The sequence below is a fragment of the Mustelus asterias genome, chromosome 19, assembly GCF_964213995.1.
Source record: "Mustelus asterias chromosome 19, sMusAst1.hap1.1, whole genome shotgun sequence".
Taxonomy (NCBI): domain Eukaryota; kingdom Metazoa; phylum Chordata; class Chondrichthyes; order Carcharhiniformes; family Triakidae; genus Mustelus; species Mustelus asterias.
Genome location: NC_135819.1, coordinates 68680985 through 68703945, shown reverse-complemented (window position 1 = coordinate 68703945; position 22961 = coordinate 68680985). Strand labels below are relative to the sequence as shown.

Here is a 22961-nt window from a genome sequence, read left to right as displayed (position 1 = left end):
TGATGATGTCGCTGGCGAAGGGTGGGGAAGTTTCAAAATCACAAACTTGCCGGCGAGAACTGCGACTTCTGAATCTTAAGTTCCCGTCGGCATTCACAAGGACGGCGAACGTTGGCTCAAGATCGCCCCTGTAATTGCTAAAAGCCAAGCTTCATGTTTAGAACCATATTAGCTTGCAGCTCAGAAGGACAACACTTCATCCTCTGCCTGTGCCATCTGATTCAATTTAAAACTAACCTGACTGCTTGGTCCTTCATCTGGTACCCCTTAAAAGATACAGTGGTCTCTACCTTGACTACTGCCGTGTCAAAGCATGTCATACAACAACAACAGCATAGAAACAGGCCAGTTAGCCACTTGAACCTGTTTGGTCATTCAATGAGATCATAGCTGATAGTGATGAATCTACACACTCTCGACCGACTTTAATGTCCTTTCTACAATGGCACACCTAAAGATTGTTGCTCGGTATAAACATATTTGCCTCAGAAGTGGATATGAAACAAACAAAATGAGATTAGATGGTGAGATGTGCTGTTTAATGTTGACTAATGCATCTGTTTTTTAAAGTTGGATTATTGGAGGAGACCTTTATTGGAACAGGGCCCAGTTTATCCCCGTTTAGTTGGTAAGGCCAGGGATACCCAGCTTGTTCCTGGTTTGAACATAGAAATACATCAAACGTCTCATCTGGTCATATCTCTGGGTGTGAGTGTGCCTGTGTTCCATAGGTGTTCCAAACTCTGAAATAGATCGTGTGAGCCAGCAGAAAGAAGAGGTGGGATTAGTAAAAGGTTCTCACTCTGATCTCCTGAGAGAAAAGGCAAACGTTATGGCCGAAACTTTTCTGTCTTTTCCACTGGTGGGATCTTCCAGTCCTGCCAATGGCGACTCCCCAACCTGACAGAGGGTTGGGGAGTCGTTGACAGCAGCGGGACTGGATGATGGCGGGCGGCCTGCATCACCGCCAAATACTCTGTGGAGGGGTGGTCCCGCCCTTTATAAAGCGGATTGAGAAATATATTGCTCTGAAATTCCCAAAATTATTTTGCATTAAAGTGGGAAAATCTCATTGCCATTTCATATATTTATGCAATACATTGAGATGTTGACTGTTATCTCCATCTGAACCATTTTGTCTTTTTGTGCAGGGGAAATTTATTGAGACAATAAAGTACAATGGAAACTATTTTGGGTTTAGCAGGGATGCATTAGAAACTGTCGCAAGAGAGGGCCTGGCTTGCTGTATTCACATGGAACTGGAGGTAGGTGTGAAGGCTATATTTCAATGGAGTTTTGGGCTGCTTTGTGAGTGATAGACATGCCTGTAATAGTGATGTATACTAAATCCCATCAGAAGGAATATTAAGAATAAGGATTCTGCATGGTGGTGGAGCTCTTGTGGTGCAGTGGGTAGTCTCCCTGCCTCTGGGCCAAAAGCTCTGAGTTCAAGTCCAACTTCAGGACTTGGTGATCAAGGAATGTGCATTCATCACACGGCCAAACAAGTTGATTACCAGCCTGTAAATCCTTCCAAACATGCCCGATAGCAGGCAGCAAGAGTGCGAGAATTTCCTTGCCAGCCGTACTGCAGAAAGCAATGTAAAACTACTACAGTGCTTTACAAAACATAATCATGGACCAATTCAATGGCAGTCCATGGTCCCCTCTTAGGGCATGGCGCCTGATAAAATACATCTAAAGTGTTTTATCATTAAGAACATTTAATACTGTGATAAAACAGGAAAGATAATCAGGCCTAAACATGTTGAAGTTAAACAACTTTGCTTCTTGTGTGACACTAATTAATCACTTCAAATTGTTCCCACCACCACATATCATCAGTGATGGGTCTGCAATAGCTCAAAATGCTCCCACTGGAAACAATTTAAGTCCAGAACGAATATCCTTTTATTGTACTAATAGGTGTTTCCCCCCATCAGAATTTTATAGCATGAAAATGTTGCTAACAGGTTACTGGATTTACCACCATATTCCAGTGAAATCCTCATCGTGGCAATGGTAAGCACTTACATTTGAGTCGTCCCAAATTTTAACTATTCACATTTACAGCACTCCCCCAAAACGGGTGCACAAGCAGTGCAGGAGGGCACGTGCTTTTCAGCACACCCACTCCCTCATCAATCTGGAGATTCAGATCTTTTTTCAGGAAATCTTTGTTACCCTTTCATCTTCTGTAGCGTTTTGCTCTATTGCAAACTGATCTCTGACATCTGGCTCCCGAAGAGTTGACAGAAAGAAATTGAAGTTTAGTTTAACAAGTGAAGATGGATTAAACAGCCGCCTACTTTTCACAAGATGGATTAACAATAGAAAAGGCTGAGACTTGTGTTTTCTTCATAAACAACCACACTGAATTGTAGTCAGGTTACTGGTTGGAGATTGCCATTTAAAGTTAGCAGCATGATTTTGAGAGATGTAGGTCCCTGTGATTTCCTACATCTTAGTTGAGCTATTAGTAGAAGAATGGAAAGGGAAATCTGACGGGAATAGCAGTGAGAGCTGACCTAGACCAAAATTGTCAAAATTTGTTTGAGACTGCTCCTGTCAAGAACTCTTTATAGGAGGCACTTAATGCAATTACTATAAGACTAGTGCACAATTTCACTATGATATTTTTATCACATGCTGATTTGTGCAATTTTTACTTCTGTCAACAGGTGGAAGCTGAGCTAAGTTAAAATGTTTAAGTAAGTTAAAAACAAGACTCATGGTGTAGAACATCAAGTAAAAATGGTGCATTTGAAACAGGAAATAAACTGATTAGGTGTCACCATCCTTCGATTTAAAAGCCTGACATTCTACAAAAATCCATTGAAGGATAGGTAAGGAGTTCCATTGTGTTGAGATCCAGGTTGAGGAAGAAGAAAACTTGAAGTTATGAAGTACTGTATCCCATCTTCAGGACTTTTTAATGCACTTTGTGACCTCGGAATTAGATTTGAAATGCAGTTGCTGTTGTTTTTGCAGATACAACAGCCATTTTGTGGATGATAAGGCCCTACATGAGATGAATAACTAATTCATCTGTTTTTGGATTGTTATTTCGTGAATTTCAGAGTTGGGCGACATGATGGCACAATGGCTAGCACCGCTGCCTCACAGCTCCAGGGACCCAGGTTCAATTCTGACCTCGGGTAACTGTCTGTGTGGAGTTTGCACGTTCTCCCCGTGTCTGTTTGGGTTTCCTCCCACAGTCTAAAAATGTGCAGGTTGAGTGGATTGGCCATGCTAAATTGCTCCTTAGTGTCAGGGAGGTTAGTAGGGTAAATACATGGGGTTATGGGATAGGGGCTGGGTGGGATTGTTGTCAGTGTAGGCTCAATAAGCCGAATGGCCTCTTTCTACACCATAGGGATTCTATGATTCTTCTATGATTAATGTTCAAACTGGAAAATATAAAGTAGCATCCTTCATTGATATCCTAAGCTTTCCCAGACAAGGGTAGATTGTCGCTCCAGTCAGCAGCGGGAATCATAATGGGTTTGCCATGAGTGAAAAAGTCAGTTTCCTAATGGTGGGAAACATTTTTGGAATTTTGTTCTCCCAACTTTCAAGGTGGGTTATAGGTGAGTTGAGCTTCCCAAAGAGCAATGTCGGGAAGTCCGTTTGCATTCATTAGCGTGTTATGAATGCTCTTTAAAAGTCCAACTTGCCAGAATCACATTCCCACTTCAAAATTACGTTTCCTACCTGTAGATAATTAGAATGTTCTGTTTTACGACTGTATATAAGTGGCATGCAGCTGGCGAGCTTCACATTGTCCATGCACCTGAGGTCAGTAGGTGATACTTTCTTCTTCCTTTTAAACTTTAACTGGCAAAGGACCAGGGGGCAAGTGTGAAAAACTGTCTGGGGGGCATATTTAAGGGACTGTCCGGGGAATGGGGCCAGACTGTCCGGGGTATATTAAAAGGCTCAGCGCGGAATGATAGTCTTGGTCCCAGTCCCAGTCTTGGGCAGGAGAAGCTTCTATGGATAGTGATAATTGCACAAAGAATTGTGTGAAGAGTGCTGTCTGTTCTCAATTGCATTTGGTCCTGGAGGGTTGATGCATAGTAATGGGATGCAGAGTGCACAGTCACATGCTAGGGGTGTATTTGGATCAATAGGGTGGTAGTTCCAATACCATGGTGGGATAGCCCTCGCACATGGCTGCAATCACCCTGGTCATGCGCAATGTCTGCACGGCCAGTTATTTATGAAGGGGAGGAGCAGCTACCTGTGGTCCTCCAGGATGTCCGAGACCTGGAAATAGTGGGCTGGGAAAGTTCAGTCTAGAGTTGTTAAACCCAATGTTGAGTCCAGAAGGTTGTAACATGCCTAATCGGAAGTTTGTGTTGGGTATCACTAGAGCATTGTAGCAGGCTGGCTATCCCTGTCCTTCTTCTAACTTCTGCATCACGTCTGCCATCTACTGTTATTATTATCCCAAAAGTACAAACCTATCTATTTGTTTCCGTTTGACACCATCCATTTCAATCTTCACCCTAGTTTATTCTATTTATTCCTTGTGGCTATCATTGTTTTGTCTTTTGGGTTAATATTCAATTCATATTCTAAACTACTAATTTTTATTTGATCTGCAATATTTTGTGTGGCCTCTTCTGATTCTGCAGGCAGTGCTGTGTCCTCAGCATACCACAAGTTTATTACATTCTTGCCTCCAGTTTTTACATCTAATTCCCTGAGTATTTGTTCTGTGTACAGATTGAATAATTTTGGTGACAGTACACTGCCCTGTCATACTCTGCACTTGAAACATACCTGATTGTCCCTCTTCTATCCTGACACTGGCTATTTGGCCTCAACATAGGTTCCGGATAAATCTCACATTCTTACTGTCAATTTCACATTTCAGCAACACATCCATTAACTTTTGGTACTGGATGTAATCAAATGCTTTTCATAGTCTATGTTCTTGTTTACTTCTAAGTACTTATCAAGATTGTTTGTAGGTTAACTATTCCCACTCTTGCCTGAATCCAGACTGTGTTTCTCCAGTTCCTACTTCAGATGTGTCCTCTTTCTAAAAATGTATTCCTTCTAAATACATATTCCTTCTAAGCTCCAAAATATGGTTCCCTACATTCACATTTAACCAGCTTGGCCCAGGGGTTGGTAGCACCCTAATCTCTCACTTCGAGTCTTAATTTGAGTTCAACATCTCACTATGAACTGGAGCGCATAAATTAGGCTGACACTTTAATGCAGCACTGATAATGGACAGTGATGTGGGAGGTACCATCCTTTGGGTGAGATGGTCAACTAAACCTGTTCAAGTGGATGTGAAAGATCCCACAACATTATCTGAAAAAGAACAGGCCATTCTCCTCATGTCCTGGATAGCATTTTTCCCTAATCAAATGTACCAAAAACAAATGAAATTGCCACTCAACTCATGTGAGACTCCATTGTGCACAGAATGAGCTGCTGTATTTATCAACATAACACCAGTAACTGCATTTCAGAAGTAATTCATAGGTTGTAAAGTCCATTGGATTGTACTGAGGATATGATAGGCTGTCTTATCATTGCAAGCTATTTTTCTTCTCAACCAAAATCTCAACGATATGGTACTCCTTACATTTCCTTCCCCTACAATCGTCAGTACTTTAGGAACATAGGAGCATTTGGTCTTTCGATCTTGCTCTGCCATGCAATAAGACCAAGGCTGATCTGGTTCTGGTCTCAGTTTCACCTCCCTGTCTGCTCCCCAAAATCCTTGACTTTGTTGCCTGACAAGAATCAGTCTAATTCTGCCTTAAATAAATTCAAAGATTCACCCTCCTCTACTTTCTGAGGAAGAGAATTCCACACACCAGTGACCTTTTGGGAGAAAAAGATTCCCCTCAGCTCTGCCTTAAAAGCGAGACTTGTTATTTTTAAACTATGTCCCCTAATTTTAGTCCCCCCAGAAAGAAGAAACATCCTCCAGGTATCCCCCTATCAAGTCCCCTCAGGGTCTTATATGTTTCAATAAGACCACCTATCAGCGGGCATAGGCCTAACCGATTCAACCTTTCTTCATAAGTCAATTCCTTCATCCCAGGAATGAATTCGATGAACCTTCTCTGAACTGCATCTGAAACAATAATATATATTTAAAAATAAAGAGCCCAAAACTGCACATACCACTCCAGATGTGGGGGGGAGTCTGACCAAAAGAGAATTCTAAGTCCAGGACGGGCATGAAAGGAGAATTTGTCACCTGTTTTTTTGGGTGAGTTCAAATCCAACATCTTATGCACTCAGTGCAGGAAAACATGGGCTAAACCATTCCTCACCTGCAGGCGAAGGGGGTGGGCTTAAATCGCCAGCAGGATTGCTGTGGCAGCAGCGAGCACCATTGCGCATGTGCATACCTCTGTGGCTGCACATGTGCATTGGCAACCAACAGAGGCCTAACAGGTCTGAGAGAGAGACCTGACAGGCCTCTGTGGCTGCAGTCGATCCAGTGATCCTGCAATCGCAGGGGCCCCCGGCTGATCGCGAGCCCCATCCCGCCCAGAAATATTGCCCCTGCTCCCACCGCCCAGACCGATAGCTCCCCCCTCCTGCCGAGTGCACAGTACCCTCCAACCCACTGGCCTCAGTAGGCCCCGTCCCTGGGAAGGCCCTGCCCCTCAAGCCCCACCCCCTTGGCATTGCCTGGTGCCTGATGGGCAGTGCCAGGGTGCCAGGCTGGCACTGTGAGGCTGGCACTGTGCAAGGGGCACCCCCCGTTGCTCCTGACCTCCCTAGGGGGCCTAAGTGGCCTCCAGTTCTACCGGCGAGGCCATCATGACTGGTCCACATTGCTGAGGACCAGCTGTGATTCTCGCCGGAGAGAACCTCCCCCCAGGCGAGGCTACAAAGGCAAGTCATAGAGTCATAGAGATTTACAGCATGGAAACAGGCCCTTCGGCCCAATTTGTCCATTAGAATTTGCCCTTTTAGAATCTTAGAATCCCTACAGCACAGAAAGAGGCCATTCGGCCCATCGAGTCTGCCCCGACCACAATCCCACCCAGGCCCTACCCCCATATCCCTACATATCTATTTTTATATTTTTTTAAACCCCTAAAAAGCTAATTCTAATTACCTGCATTTGGCCCATATCCCTCTATACACATCTTACCCATGTAACTGTCTAAATGCTTTTTAAAAGACAAAATTGTATCCACCTCTACTACTACCTCTGGCAGCTTGTTCCAGACACTCACCACCCTGTGTGTGAAAAAATTGCCCCTCTGGACACTTTTGTATCTCTCCCCTTAAACCTATGCCCTCTAGTTTTAGACTCCCCTACCTTTGGGAAAAGGTATTGACTATCTAGCTGATCTGTGCCCTTCATTATTTTATAGACCTCTATATGATCACCCATCAGCCTCCTACGCTCCAGAGGAAAAAGTCCCAGTCTATCCAACTTCTCCTTATAACTCAATCTATCAAGTCCCCGTAGCATCCTAATGAATCTTTTCTGCACTCTTTCTAGTTTCCTTTCTATAATCGGGTGACCAAAACTGTACACAGTACCCCAAGTGTGGCCTTACCAATGTCTTGTACAACTTCAACAAGACATCCCAAATCTTGTATTCAAGTGAGCCTGGACGATTGAGTCCCGGGCTCGCTATTGCCATGTAAATGGTTTTGAAATTTAATTTAAATAATTTATTCAGCCTAACGTTGAAATGGGCACAAGGCTGATCTTGCCAGATATATGGTGCTGGTAAGGTCGCAAGAGGCAAGAAATCAGGCATGAACCTGATTTCTTGGCTCTTGCTCGATCTTACCGGCTTGCCCCACCCGTCGGCTGATGGGGTGCAACAGTAAGATTGGCCCCATCATGGTCTCACCAAGGCTCTGTACAGTTGTTGTAAAACTTCCCTATTTTTCTATTGCATTCCTCTTGCTATAAATGCCAACATTCCAATTTCCTTCCTCATCATTTGCTGTACCTGCATACTAACATTATGTGATTCACGTACCAGGACACCTAGAATCCTCGAATCCCTACAGTGCAGAAAGAGGCCATTCGGCCCATTGAGTCTGCACTGACCACAATCCCACCCAGGTTCTATTCCCATAACCCCACATATTTATCCTGCTAATCCCCCTGACACTCGGGTCAATTTAGCATGGCCAATCCACCTAACCTGCACATCTTTGGACTGTGGGAGGCAACCCACGCAGACACGGAGAGAACGTGCAAACTCCACACAGACAGTGACCCAAGGCCGGAATTGAACCCGGGTCCCTAGTGCTGTGAGACAGCAGTGCCAACCACAGTGCCACCTGTATCAAGTCCCTCTGTACCACTGAGTTCTGAAATCTTTCTCCACTTAAATAGTATACTGCTTTTCTAATCTTCCTGTCTAGATAGACATGTTCACATTTATCCATGTTTTACTCCATCTGCCAAATTTTTGTTCACTCACTTAATCTTTCCACATCACTTTGCAGACTCTGCACCTCCTCTTAACAACCTATTTTTCTTGCTTTCTTGGGCCAGATTCAGATTGGCTGACAGCTCTTCAAGACAAGACTTCCATCCACCCTTGGATGAGGGTCCTGCCTGCTGCCAGTCAAAGCTCAATTGAGCGTAAAATGTCAACAAGCCTTTTGGAGTCAGCAGCATTTGCGTTCCCCACCCATTCTCAAGATGGTAGGTGCCGAGAGCTTGCCACACTGAAAATTCAGGCCTTGGCGTCATCGGCAAACTTAGCTACCCTACATTTGTTCCCTTTATCTGAATCATTGATATAGATTGTAAATAGTTAAGGCCCAGCTTTGATCCCAGTAGCACCCCATTAGTTACAGCTTACCTACCCAAAAAAGACCAATTTATCCCTACCTTCTGCTTCCTGTTAAGCAACCAATCCTTTATCCATGCTAATATGTTACCTTCTATGCTATGTGCTCTTATCTTAGATATGTACTGCTGTACAGGGCCTTGGTGAGACCACATCTGGAGTACTGTGTGCAATTTTGATCTTTTTATTTAAAAAATATATATAATTGCTTTAGAAGCAGTTCAGAGAAGGTTCCCTGGACTCATTCCTGGGATGAAGGTGTTGTCTTATGAAGAAAGGTTAAACAGGTTAGGCCCATATCCATTGGAAATCAGGTACCCTTTGAGAATCCAAGGATACCACATCTATTGGTTCCCCTTAATCCGTCTTGAATGTTACTTCGTCAAAAAACTCTAATAGTTAAACATGATTTCCCTCTCACAAAGCTATGTTGGCCCTGCCTGATCAAATCGTGATTATCTAAGTACCCTACTATAAAATCTTTAATAATAATACTTCCTTAAACCCAAGATCAGGAGCATCTAATGAGTATTTTCTCTTCCACCACATCTCTTTACTTGTTGTCCTACACCATAAACCTTGGCTCTTCACCATACATAGCTGCCTTAGTTGAACCGTTCTTCCACTTTTTAAAATTAGAAATCTATCCACAAGAATTCAGAACAGGGGTAGAGCATTTTGGTCCCTTGAGCCTGCTCCGATATTCAATAAGATCACAGCTTAAGTAATTGTGGCCACACCTCGGCTTTTCTGTCTGCATCTCTATAACGCCCTGACTCCCAGGTCAATCAAAATCTAACTCAGCTTTGAAATACTCAATGATTCAGTTTCCGCTGTTCTCTGGGGAGGAAAATTCCGCACATTGATGATCCTCTGAGAGAAAACAATTCTCCTCATCTCATTCTGAATTGAAAGGCCCCTCATTTTGAAACTGTGTCCCCCTAGTTGTAGACTCGCCAGAAGGAGAAAAATCTTCTCAGCAATCATCCTGTCAAGTGTTCTCAGGATCTTTCTTATATGTTTCAATAAGGTCGGCTTTCATTCTTAATTCCACTGGATACAGGCCCAATCTGCTCAATCTTTCCTGATAAGAAGGCAGCTGAGTGTTTTAGATTGAGAAGGAATAGAATTATGACTTGTTTCTAATTCCGCCATTGAATAGGGAGTGTGCAGCTTGAAGAAAACATACTTAGAGCCTCGATACATTCTGCTGATTCCGATGAGAAAAGCAGAACACCAGAGAAGATTGCAGCTGAGAGGGCTGTACAGCAAATCACAAATCGATTTTGCCACATCCAGAGTTGAGAACTATATCAGCATGAACCAGGAATTCCCAGGATACTTTGATGCTGTTATTAACTGTGGTAAGAGTCTTGCTCTTTGTTACCTGATTATTGAAAAAAAACAATTGCAGAGTATTTGCTCCCAAGTAGTTCTTTCAAAACCCTGTATGCCACTTGATCTGTTGAATTTGTCTCACCGCAGTCACTTCAACATATATCAGCCAGTACTGAAATACAGGAGTGTTCAGAGTTGAGCTGTACTACAAAACAAATTCTCTACTTCTTATTTTTTTCACAATATATTAATTTTATTCAGTCGTTTCCTCTCCTTTTCCCCAGTAGGTCTCCCTGTGGCTAAGAGATCTTTTCCAGGCCTCTGCTGATACGATTCTAAAGCAGGATTCCACTCGCATTTTCTCATACCAATGAGTTTTAAGTCATGAATTTAGTATTCTGTAGGTGTCACCGATTTACTTATTAATTTAGATGTCACCTATGAATTATTTTCTGGATGAGAGGGTGAATGAATATCCCCTGTTACCAGATCCCTGCCTATAATTAGTGCCTGGGATGATGGTCTCCTTCCAAAATATGAAGGCGGAAAACACATTTTCCATCATTTCCTCATCTAAGGGTGGGATAAAAGTGCCCCAGAGTGTAAGCACTTTTTTCTGTCTTTGCGAGTTTGTTGCTGTGTGTCTACAGATTTGTCCCAGAGTTTATGTGGGTTTCAGTAGTGCCTGTCTTTCTTCATTTTAGGATCTCATCTTCCCTGGGAGGTTTCAGTAAGGATTGCAGCACAGTGCTCCCTCATGCACTACTCCTTGTGCATCTCATTTAATGGGGATAATGTATTTAGCTGGTGGGGCCTCCTCTGAAGAGGAAGAGAGAGCAGGAGGGGGAGAAGGCCAGCATCACAGGGACAGACCTTTAAGAGCAGAGGTATGGGCTCATTTGGTGCAGGGTTTGCAGGGAGGTCAAGGCGGTATGGTCCACAAAAGATGCCATTAACCAATGGCTAGAGTCTACAAGCAGCACACCAACTGCCTCTAAATATCTGACATCCAGTGCTACAGGAGGCTTTGCCTCTCTAGGGATACAGTGTTTCAAACACAAATTTCAAAATAATATACGCAAATAATGTCAACCGTGACATGTCCCTGTTGTTGCCAAAGTGCCTTAAAGTTAGATCTTCAAATGCTACATCTTGGTGTGCCGCTGCCACCCCATACCCCTGCTCGTGTTCCTGCAGCGGCATTGGAGGCAGCCTGCTGGCTTTGCTGTCTGGGTGGGTCACGATGACCGTGGTGGTTGTCCTTTGGCTGACGGACCTTGAGCAGGCTCTGCTAGGAAGGGTGCATCCAGCCCCATTACTGGGGACTCCTCAGTTGTAACAACGTGTTCAGGTCATTTTGAAATGGGCTGGACAGAAAACACCACCCGGGTCAATGGTGATGTGTCGCACGTGGCTTCAGAGCCGCAAAAGATTCAAAGATTTCCTGTGGTAGGCAAGGGTAAATTTTCTGAACATAAATTATGTTGGACACCTCAAAGAGTTAAAGTTATTGTGTTGAAGCTTATTTTTCTGCTGTTTTTTGTACACAGATAATCTTATGTATGCATACTTGCAGCTCAGCCTGCTGATCAGGGAGTACCTGAGTCTCAGTAATCAAACAAGCAATGGCAGTGACAGAGCCATGAAAGGGGACAAATGGCAGTCGTCTGGTGAGTGTGCACTGGAATGTCAGAATGCTGATAAATAGCTGAGTTTTGCAGTGATGAATTGCTGACCTTGTACTTCTCTTGTTGCAGTTCTGAATCCCAGTGGTGTTTATGCTTGCACCAACAGAAGTCTAACGTTCGGTTTAACGATAACTCTTGCCTAACATAAATGATACAGTCCACCATTGTAGAACACTGAAAGCTGAAATATATACAAGATACTGTAGGCTGCAAAGCCTTTCTCCTTCCTGTCATGTGATGCTACATGGGCACTTTTTTGCCTCAGTGCAAGTTTTGTACTTGTTCCTCTTATGTGATTAATTATTCAAATCCCACAAGGGAAAGAAAGCTTTTTGCAGCTTTTCTCCTCAACCTGCAAAGATAATTAAGCAAATCTTTATAACATTTTTCTTGGCCCAGGCCTCTACTATTCATTTCCGATCGGTGCCATGTCCATTGCTCCAATCGCACAGAAATCACCATGGTCCATTCAGTATTTGCTTGACTCTGCACTACTTATCCCAGAGGCCTTAGGTCCCAGCCATAACTCGGTATTTACCCAACTTTTCTTTTTGAAGGAATTACTTGCTGCAGTATCAGTTTGTATTGCTGGCGTGCTGTTTCGTAAGAACACCACTTTCTGGCAGGATAAAGAAATTCTCCTCGTTGGTTTCAATCATTTTGTATTTCAGTCATAATAGAAGTTTGCAACGAAGGGAAGGAAACATGAGCTAGTAATATCAAAGATGAAAAGAAAACCATGGATGATGGAATAAAAATGCAAAATGTTGGAAATGCAAAATAGGACAACCAGGCTTCCTGAAGGAAAATGGGTTATCGAATTAGGCTGTACACGTTCACCATTGTTTACCCTCAGGCCAGCGTTATTTTGTTGGATACTAAAAAAGGGCCAGATCTTTCTGGAGCTGGGCACTTTGTGATGCCACCATGAAAACGGTCACCTTCATGGTCATCTTTATCCTTCTATGTTGATCCACAAGGAGAATATGATTACGTTCACCTTCACAACTGTTTTGAACTCACAGTGCTGAATTTTTGCTCCGGGTTGGGAACATAGAGTCAGGAAAATTCAGAACTCCCCATGAGTCAGGAGGAAGTTCCCCTGGATATTTGCTCCTGGATGGTGGGGACCAACTGTAATCGGGCCCGCCATTGACAGAAACAGTGCCGAGGCGGCCTCAGGCTGGCAAGTGTTGAGGTGGGCTGTTTAAAAGACCTTTCTCGGTTCTCTGGGTCCTTCATCCAGTTATAATAAAACCGTAAGACCTTCTAGTCCTCACCCCTCACAGCTCCTCACACCCCGCATGACAACTCATGCCAACTCATTCTTCCACCCATCCCAATTACTCCTCATTCCCTCCGTATCAACCTACGCCACTCTAACCACCCCCACGGGCTTTCAGAGCCTCCATGCCAATTTAGTGCCAACACATGTAATCTCCCACCCACCACCCTACTCCCTTACACCTTCCACGCCAACTCTAAAAGAGTACCTGACCTCATCAAAGAACTCTGATAGGTTTAGGCCTTTTCCCCAAATTTGTGAAACCCACGAGTCATGTTTCAGAAACCTGAATGATGAAAAGTGCTTCTGATTTGAAAGTAGTTGGACTTTTAAAGGTGTTGCTGTCTCTGTGAATTGCAAATGTATGAAGTCTGGCCTTTCCCATGCCCGGCCAAAATAGTGGATGCTGGGTTTTGGGGATGAGACTTCTGGAAACAGAGCTCCGGCATCATTTTGGCTAAGACACAGAGTCCTTTCATCACGGTGGAAGTTCAGGACATAATCTATGTGTTATTCGTTCAATAACCAACTCACTGCCACACACGGTCAGCATAATGATCCTCGTGACTACATCCATAGAGACAGAGATAGTTTCTACATGCATGTTGAAAATGAAGACGACCAATTCTACTATTCACCACCACACTCAACTGCACACCACTTGGCCCTTTGATTGCTTCCCAGCAAGTCTTTTGGATGATCGAGGACTTTCTCCAATTTAAGTTGACAAGTTGGCAAAACTGATGCCATCTTGTCTTGAATTGCTTGTTTGCTTTTAAAATCCAATGTTTTCTGTTTGTATAGATTTGCCAAAGAGTACACCAACTGAACCTAACCAGGCAACCTGGAGTAAAATTTCACCATCCAGTGGATTACCTGCTGGATATGTGGACTCCTCTATTAGGAACTACTCTTCCAGAATACAGGCTAGACTATCCGCAGAAAAAACTCACTTGGTAAGAAGCAAAATATGTGTTTCACATAGAAATCCATAAATGCCTTTACAGCAGATAAGCTAACCAATTCTAGTCACCAATATGTGAACTGTGTGATGATAATGTGCTATTGATATATTTTATGTTTAGGGGGACTGTTTTCATAGAATCCCTACAGTGCAGAAGGCAGCCATTCAGCCCATCAAGTCTGCACCAACTCTCTGAAAGACCACCTTACCCAGGCACAACCCCCTACCCTATCCCCGTAACCCCACGCATTTTATTTTTTTTCATTCATTCATGGGACATGGGCGTCACCGGCTGGCAAGCATTTATTGCCTGTCTCTAGTTGCCCGTAGAGGGCAGTTGAGAGTCAACCACATTGCTGTGCTCCAAAGTCACATGTAGACCAGACCAGGTGCGGATAGCAGATTTCCTTCTCTAAAGGATATTAGTGAACCAGATGGGTTTTTCCGACAATCGACAATGGTTTCATGGTCATGAGTAGGTTCTTAATTCCAGATATTTTTAATTAAATTCAAATTCCACCATCTGCCATGGCGATATTCGAACCCGCGTCTTGAGAACATTAGTTGAGTTTCTGGATTAATAGTCCAAGGATGATACTACTAGGCCATCGCCTCCCCACTTACCCCCGAATCCCCCTAACCTACACATCTTGGAACATGAAGGGTCAATTTAGCATGGCCAATCCACCTAACCTGCACACCTTTGGACTGTGGGAGGAAACCGGAGCACCCGGAGGAAACCCATGCAGACACGGGGAGAATGTAAGATTCAGTGTTTTTTTTTTACAGGTAGTCAGTATGTCTGGAAAACATGCAGATCATATGCTGGGAAGCCAGGATAATTAGTCATTTTAGCTATGTAGTGATTATTTAGGAGAAGGCTAATGGACTGTTGTTTATAAATGGAGATTCCCTGGGATTTCTTTGCTTAAAGCAATGCAAGCTGGGGTTTTTGTTTGAGGTATACAAGGTGATGTGATGGGAGGAGCTGGGTATGTAGCTGAGAGAGAAACAATTTTCTGTTTCAGTTTTCTACCTGGGGTGGCTTAAAGAGGTGGGAAGTTGACAGGATCCTCATCCACCATTCACTCACCTGATTAAATGCCCTCCGCCACCAAAGTCACTATGAGAGAGGGCCTTAAATTCTGCTCTTAGACAGGGCTGTGTTCATGTCTCATTTAAATTATTCCTTTCCCCCCAACAAATTCTGCTGGGTTGGAAGGGTATAAGATGTGCCAAGGTGGAGCATACTAATAGTGGATTTAGGCTGAGGGTAATTTGTTTTCACCAGGTGCAGACTTTGGGCAGCTAAGATGAAGAAGACCTAGGGTTAAAAACAGCTGTTAAGAGACTGCCTCAGGACAGACTCATCAGAGAGACTTTCAGTAATGTCTGATATTGCAATGCAACATCTGTAATAACCAGGTTGCAGCACATAATTTAAACCTACAATCCTTCAATACATCATTGATCATCACAAGGAGAATTCCCCTAAGGGAAACATTCCTTCCTGTTCCAGTGCAACTTTTAAGTTTCCAACAAAAGTCATGAGCAAAAACAATATATAACAATCAACAAAAAGAATTCATGGTTACCAGAACTGCATAACTCACTGAACAGTCACTTCCCTTACATCCTCTCTTGTTTTCCATGTCCTATTGGAGTCGTGTTGTCACTGTCCTCATGCTGATTCATCACTATAAGCTCTGTTTGTGAACAGAATTTCCACTCACCTGAAGAAGGGGCTTAGAGCTCCGAAAGCTTGTGTGGCTTTTGCTACCAAATAAACCTGTTGGACTTTAACCTGGTGTTGTTAAACCTCTTACTGGATTCATCACTCAGCAGGGTTTAAACTTGTTTGGCAGGGTGGGTGGGACCCAAAGCAGTAGGGAGACAGAAGAGAAGGTTGAGGACAGAAGAGAAGGTTGAGGACAGCACAGAAGTTAAAGAGAGCACATTACCTAGTAAAGACAGTGTCAGTAATCCTAGTGCTAGACAGATCAGGCAAAAGCAGGACAGAGAGCAAGGGTAATCCAGATTAAATGCATTTATTTCAATGCAAGAGGCCTGACGGGCAAGGCAGATGAACTCAGGGCATGGATGGGTTCATAGGACTGGGATATTATAGCTATTATTGAAACATGGCTGAGGGAGGGACAGGACTGGCAGCTCAATGTTCCAGGATACAGATGCTATAGGAAAGATAGGACAGGAGGTAAGAGAGGAGGGGGAGTTGCACTTTTGATTAGGGAAAACATCATGGCAATACTGAGAGGGGATATATTTGAGGGTTCGCCCACTGAGTCTATATGGGTAGAACTGAGAAATAAGAAGGGGGAGATCACTCTGATAGGGTTGTACTATAGGTCCCCAAATAGTCAACGGGAAATTAAGGAGCAAATATGTAAGGAGATTACAGATAGCTCCAAGAAAAATAGGGTGGTAATAGTAGGGGACTTTAACTTTCCCAGCATTGACTGGGACAGCCATAGCATTAGCGGCTTGGATGGAGAGAAATTTGTTGAGTGTATTCAGGGGGAATTTCTCATTCAGTATGTGGATGATCCGACTAGCGAGGAGGCAAAACTTGACCTCTTCTTAGGAAATAAGGAAGGGCAGATGACAGAATTGTGTTAGTGAGGGATCATTTTGGGACCAGTGATCATAATTCCATTAGTTTTAAGATAGCTATGGAGAATGATAGGTCTGGCCCAAAAGTTAAAATTCTAAATTGGGGCAAGGCCAATTTTGATGGTATCAGACAGGAACTTTCAAAAGTTAATTGGGGGAGTCTGTTGGCAAGCAAAGGGACGTCAGGTAAGTGGGAAGCTTTCAAAATTGTGTTAACCAGGGTTCAGGGTGAGCAAATTCCTCTTAGAGTGAAGGACAAGGCTGGTAGAAATAGGGAACCCTGGATGACTCGGGATATTGAGGCCCTGGTCAAGAAGAAGAAGGAGGCATGCATAGGCAGCTGGGATCAAGTGGATCTCTTGAAGAGTATAGAGGGTGTAGGAGTAGAGTTAAGAGAGAATTCAGGAGGGCAAAGAGGAGACACGAGATTGCTTTGGCAGATAAGGCAAAGGAGAATCCAAAGAGATTCTACAAATACATAAAGGGCAAAAGAGTAACTTGGGAGAGAGTCGGGCCTCTTAAGGATTAACAAGGTCATCTATGTGCAGATCCACAAGAGATGGGTGAGATCCTAAATGAATATTTCTCATCAGTATTTACTGTTGAGAAAGGCATGGATGTTAGAGAACTTGGGGAATTAAATAGTGATGTCTTGAGGATGCACATATAATAGAGAAGGAGGTGCTGGAAGTCTTAAAGCACATCAAGGTAGATAAATCCCTGGGATCTGATGAAGTGTATCCCAGGACATTGTGGGAGGCTAGGGAGGAAATTACGGATCCCCTAGCAGAGATATTTGAATCATCGACAGCCACAGGTGGGGTGCCTGAAGATTGGAGGGTGGCAAATGTTGTGCCTTTGTATAAAAAGTGCTGCAGGGAAAAGCCTGGGAACTACAGGCCGGTGAGCCTCACATCAGTAGTGGGTAACTTATGAGAAGGTATTCTGAAAGACAGGATCAACAGGCATTTAGAGAGGCAAGGACTGATTAGGGACAGTCAGCATGGCTTTGTGAGTGGAAAATCATGTCTCACAAATTTGATTGAGTTTTTTGAAGGGGTAACCAGGAAAGTAGATGAGCGCAGTCCAGTTGATGTTGTCTACATGGACTTCAGCAAGGCCTTTGACAAGGTACCACATGGTAGGTTGTTGCATAAGGTTAAATTTCACAGGATCCAGGGTGAGGTAGCCAAATGGATACAAATTTGGCTTGATGACAGAAGGCAGAGGGTTGTTTTTCCAATGGAGGCCTGTGACCAGCGGTGTGCCTCAGGGATCGGTGCTGCATCCACTGTTATTTGTCATTTATATTAATGATTTGGATGAGAATTTAGGAGGCATGGTTAGTAAGTTTGCAGCTGACACCAAGATTGGTGGCATAGTGGACAGTGAAGAAGGTTATCTAGGATTGCAATGGGATTTTGATCAATTGGGCCAGTGGGCTGATGAATGGCAGATGGAGTTTAATTTAGATAAATGCAAGGTGATGCATTTTGGTAGATCGAACCAGGGCAGGACTTACTCAGTTAATGGTAGAGAGTTGGGGAGAGTTAGAGAACAAAGAGATCTAGGGGACAGGTTCATAGCTCCTTGAAAGCAGAGTCACAGGTGGACAGGATGGTGAAGGCGGCATTTGGCATGCTTGGTTTCATTGGTCAGAACATTGAATACAGGAGTTGGGACATCTTGTTGAAGTTATACGAGACAATGGTAAGGCCACACTTGGAGTACGGTGTACAGTTCTGGTCACTATTATAGAAAGGATATTATTAAATTCGAAAGAGTGCAGAAAAGATTTACTAGGATGCTACCGGGACTTGATGGTTTGAGTTATAAGGAGAGGCTGGATAGGCTGGGACTTTTTTCTCTGGCGCATAGGAGGCTTAAGGGTTATCTTATAGAGGGCTATAAAATAATGAGGGGCATCGATCAGCTAGATAGTCAATATCTTTTCCCAAAGGTAGGGGAGTCTAAAGCTAGAGAGCATAGGTTTAATTTGAGAGGGGAGAGATGCAAAAGGGTCCAGAGGGGCAATTTTTTCACATGGAGGGTAGTGAGTGTCTGGAACGAGCTGCCAGAGGTAGTAGAGGCGAGTACAATTTTGTCTTTTAAAAAGCGTTTAGACAGTTGCATGGGTAAGATGGCTATAGAGGGATATGGGACAAACACGGGCAATTGGGACTAGCTTAGTGGTTTAAAAAAAAAGGGGCGACATGGACAAGTTGGGTTGAAGTGCCTGTTTCCATACCAGAACAAGATGACCTACCCCCTCCACCCCCCATACATTTACTGGGCCTCCCACATGCATCTCATCGATTGATGGGGACGCTCAGATATTTGTGTGAAGCAGGAAGTCCTACCCCATCGCTCTGCTGGTGATAGATCGCAGAATTTGGGGCCTTAGTTTATTTAATTTAATGGGATAGTTTCCTCTGAATTTTCGACCTGGCCTGTTTTCTTTTACAAAATTGCGGGCAGGAGTCCCAACATTAGGTTAATTTTTTTTGTTAATTGTTTCTTTTGCTATTGCTGACGACATGATCTGGGACAGAGAACTGACTCCCTCTCCTCAGATCCTCCTTAAAGCAAGTCTTGCTACAATTGTGCTTTGGTGAGACCAGACTTGGAGTACTGTGCACAGTTTTGGTCTCCATATTTAAAGAAGGGTATTCTTGTTATGGAGATGTTACAGCAAAGATTCACTGGGTTGGTTCCTGGGTTGCCCTATGATGAGAGGCTACGTAAATTGGGTCTACACTGTCTGGAGTACAGGAGAATGAGAGGCGATCTCATTGAAACATACCAGATTCTGAAGGAGCTTGACAGGGTGGACATTGAGTTGGTTCTCCTGGCTGGGAAATCCAAAACACAAGGGCACAGGATAAGCGGCTGATCATTTCAGGCTGAGATAGAGAGAAATTTCTTCAGTCAAAGAGTTGTGACTCTGGCATTTTCTACCCCAGAGGTTGTGGATGCTCCCTTGTTTAATATATTTAAGGCTGAGATAGACAGGATTTTGGTTTCTCAGCAAATCAAGAGAGATGGAGAAAGGGTGGGAAAGTGGAGTTGAGGCAAAAGATCAGCTGTGATCATATTAAATGATGTGGAGATGCCGGCGCTGGACTGGGGTGAACACAGTAAGAGTTTTAACAACACCAGGTTAAAGTCCAACAGGTTTATTTGGTAGCAAATACCATTAGCTTTCGGAGCGCTGCTCCTTCATCAGATGGAGTGGAAATGTGTCTGATGAGACAAATTTCCACTCCATCTGACGAAGGAGCAGCGCTCCGAAAGCTAATGGTATTTGCTACCAAATAAACCTGTTGAACTTTAACCTGGTGTTGTTAAAACTCTTATCATATTAAATGGCAGGACAGGCTCAACAGACCAACAGACCAGGCTCTACCTTTGTTCGTTTTCCTATGTTTTTAACCTACCACTCGGGTTAAGTATTTGGCCACCCGCCCTAATTTTTCCTTCTTTGGCTCTGTGTCAATATTTCCTTATAACTGTGGGGAACCTTGGATAATTTTTCTACGTTAAATGTCCTGTATAAGTACAAGTTGTTGTTGTTGACTTGGTTGGGATGTTGTTACTTTGCTCCACGGTGCATTAAAATTTAATTAACATAGTTAAAATTATGTGATTACCAGCATACCCTGGGTACATGACGAGTAATTAAACTTCTTAATGCTGTTGCCAACCACAACGTTTCACAGCTAAATCCCCTATTTATATTTGTCATTAACATCAGTGTTTAAATACAATGGCTTTTAATTCAGTAGAATAGTTTTGAAGCACCATCATATCTCTCACAAGCTCTTTACTGCCCTCTTTCTACCTATAGTTCTCTTTGCTAGTCATAGAATATAGAATCCCTACAGTGCAGAAAGAGCCCATTCAGTCCATCAGGCCTGCACTGACCACAATCCCACCCAGCCCCTATCCCCATAACCTCACGTATTTACCTTGCTAGTCCCCCTGACACTAAGTGGCAATTTAGCATGGCCAATCAACCTAACCCGCACATCTTTGGACTGTGGGAGGAAACCGGAGCACCCGGAGAAAATCCACATAGATACGGGGAAAACGTGCAAACTCCACACAGACAGTGACCCAAGCCGGGAATTGAACTCGGGTCCCTGGCACTGTGAGGCAGCAGTGCTAACCACTGTGCCATCGTGCTGCCCTTCGATTCCATCCTTTCAACAACAATAACATACTTAAAATGCACATTCAATAATCACCACTTGTATTTATATGGAGTCCTTAACATAATTAAACACTCCAAGGCTCTGCACAGGAGCCTTACAAAACAAGATATGATATAAAAAAGGATACTAGGTCAGTGAACAAAGCTTGGTCAAAAAGGTAGGTTCTATTGAGATTTTAAGAGGATGAAGAGTGTTAAAGAGGGAATTCCAGAGTTTAAGGCCGATTGAGCTGAAGGCACGGCCACTGATGGAGTATTCAGTGGCCATAATCAGATGAGTGCAGATATCTTGAGTTACAAAGGCAGAGGAGATTACAAATGTGAGATCAGTTGGAGACTTGGGCGGAGAGATGGCAGATGGAGTTTAATCCGGACAAATGTGAGGTAATGCATTTTGGAAGGTCTAATACAGGTAGGAAATATACAGTAATTGGCAGAACCCTTAAGAGTATTGATAGGCAAAGGGATCTGGATGTACAGGTACACAGGTCATTGAAAGTGGCAATGCAGGTGGAGAAGGTAGTCAAAAAGGCATACAGCATGCTTGCCTTCATCGGCCGGGGCATTGAGTTTAAAAATTGGCAAGTCATGTTGCAGCTTTATAGAACCTTAGTTAGGCTGCACTTGGAATATAGTGTTCAATTCTGGTCGCCACACTACCAGAAAAATGTGGAGGCTTTGGAGAGGGTACAGTAAAGATTTACCAGGATGTTGCCTGGTATGGAGGGCATTAGCTATGAGGAGAGGTTGGAGAAACTTGGTTTATTCTCACTGGAACAACGGAGGTTGAGGGGCGACCTGATAGAAGTCTACAAAATTATGAGAGGCATGGACAGAGTGGATAGTCAGAAGCTTTTTCCAGGGTGGAAGAGCCAATTACTAGGGGGCACAGGTTTAAGGTGTGAGGGGTTAAGGTTTAAAGGAGATGTACGAGGCAGATTTTTTACACAGAGAGTAGTGGGTGCCTGGAACTCGTTGCCGGGGGAGGTAGTGGAAGCTGATATGGTAGTGACTTTTAAGGGACGTCTTGACAAATACATGAAGAGGATGGGGATAGAGGGATATGGTCCCCGGAAGGGTAGAGGGTTTTAGTTAAATCGGGCAGCGTGGTCGGTGCAGGCTTGGAGGGCCGAAGGGCCTGTTCCTGTGCTGTAATTTTCTTTGTTCTTTGTACAGAGACAGGGAGGCCATTTAGGGATTTGAAAACAAGGGTGACATTTTAAAATCCTTGATCAGGATCCATTGTAAGTCAGCAAGCACAGGGATGATGGTGAATTGGGACTTGGTGGAGGTAACAGAGTTTTGGATGACCTTAAGTTTATGGAGATTAGAGAATGGGAAACCAGCCAGGAGCCCGACAAGTTTAGAAGTATTGGATCTTAATAGATCTAATGTATTTTCTCCAATGGGCTGATCACATCATATATTGGTTTAACATATGAACAAAGAACAATACAGCACGGGAACAGGCATTTCAGCCCTCCAAGCCTGCGCCTATACGCGCCTCCCATTCATGTAACTATCAAGATACATCTTGAACGTTGCTAATGTGCCTGCTTCCACCACCTCCACTGGCAGTGAGTTCCAAGCACCCACCACCCTCTGTGAAAAGCTTTCCTGGCACGTCTCCCCTAAACTTACCAGCTCTCACCTTAAACCTGTGCCCTCTTGTAGTTGATGCTTCCACCCTGGGAAAAAGCCTCTGACTATCCACCCTATCTATGCCTCTCATAATTTTGTAGACTTCTATCCGGTCGCCCCTCAGCCTCCATTTTTCCAGTGAAAACAATCTGAGTTTCTCCAACCTCTCCTCATACCTAAAACCCCTCAGACCAGGCAACATCCTGGTAAACCTTCTCTGCACCCTCTCCAAAGCATCCATGTCCGTCTGGTGGTATGGCAACCAGAACTGCACGCAAAATTCCAAATGCGGCGTAACTGCTGTAACATAACTTGCCAACTTTTATACTCGATGCCCCGGACGATGGAGGCAAGCAAGCTGTATGCCTTCTTGACCACCTTATCC

The 22961-nt window shown here is 43.7% G+C and overlaps 1 protein-coding gene across 1 annotated transcript in view; it reads left to right on the top strand.

Annotated features, from left to right (window-relative positions):
- The window catches only part of lrguk (leucine-rich repeats and guanylate kinase domain containing), a 158735-nt gene that overhangs the window by 94508 nt on the left and 41266 nt on the right, over window positions 1-22961 (top strand). The window contains exons 13-16 of the mRNA XM_078235820.1: window positions 1152-1265; window positions 9979-10180; window positions 11705-11824; window positions 13932-14083. Coding sequence (XP_078091946.1) covers window positions 1152-1265; window positions 9979-10180; window positions 11705-11824; window positions 13932-14083 — 588 coding nt within the window. The remainder of the gene's footprint in view (window positions 1-1151; window positions 1266-9978; window positions 10181-11704; window positions 11825-13931; window positions 14084-22961) is intronic.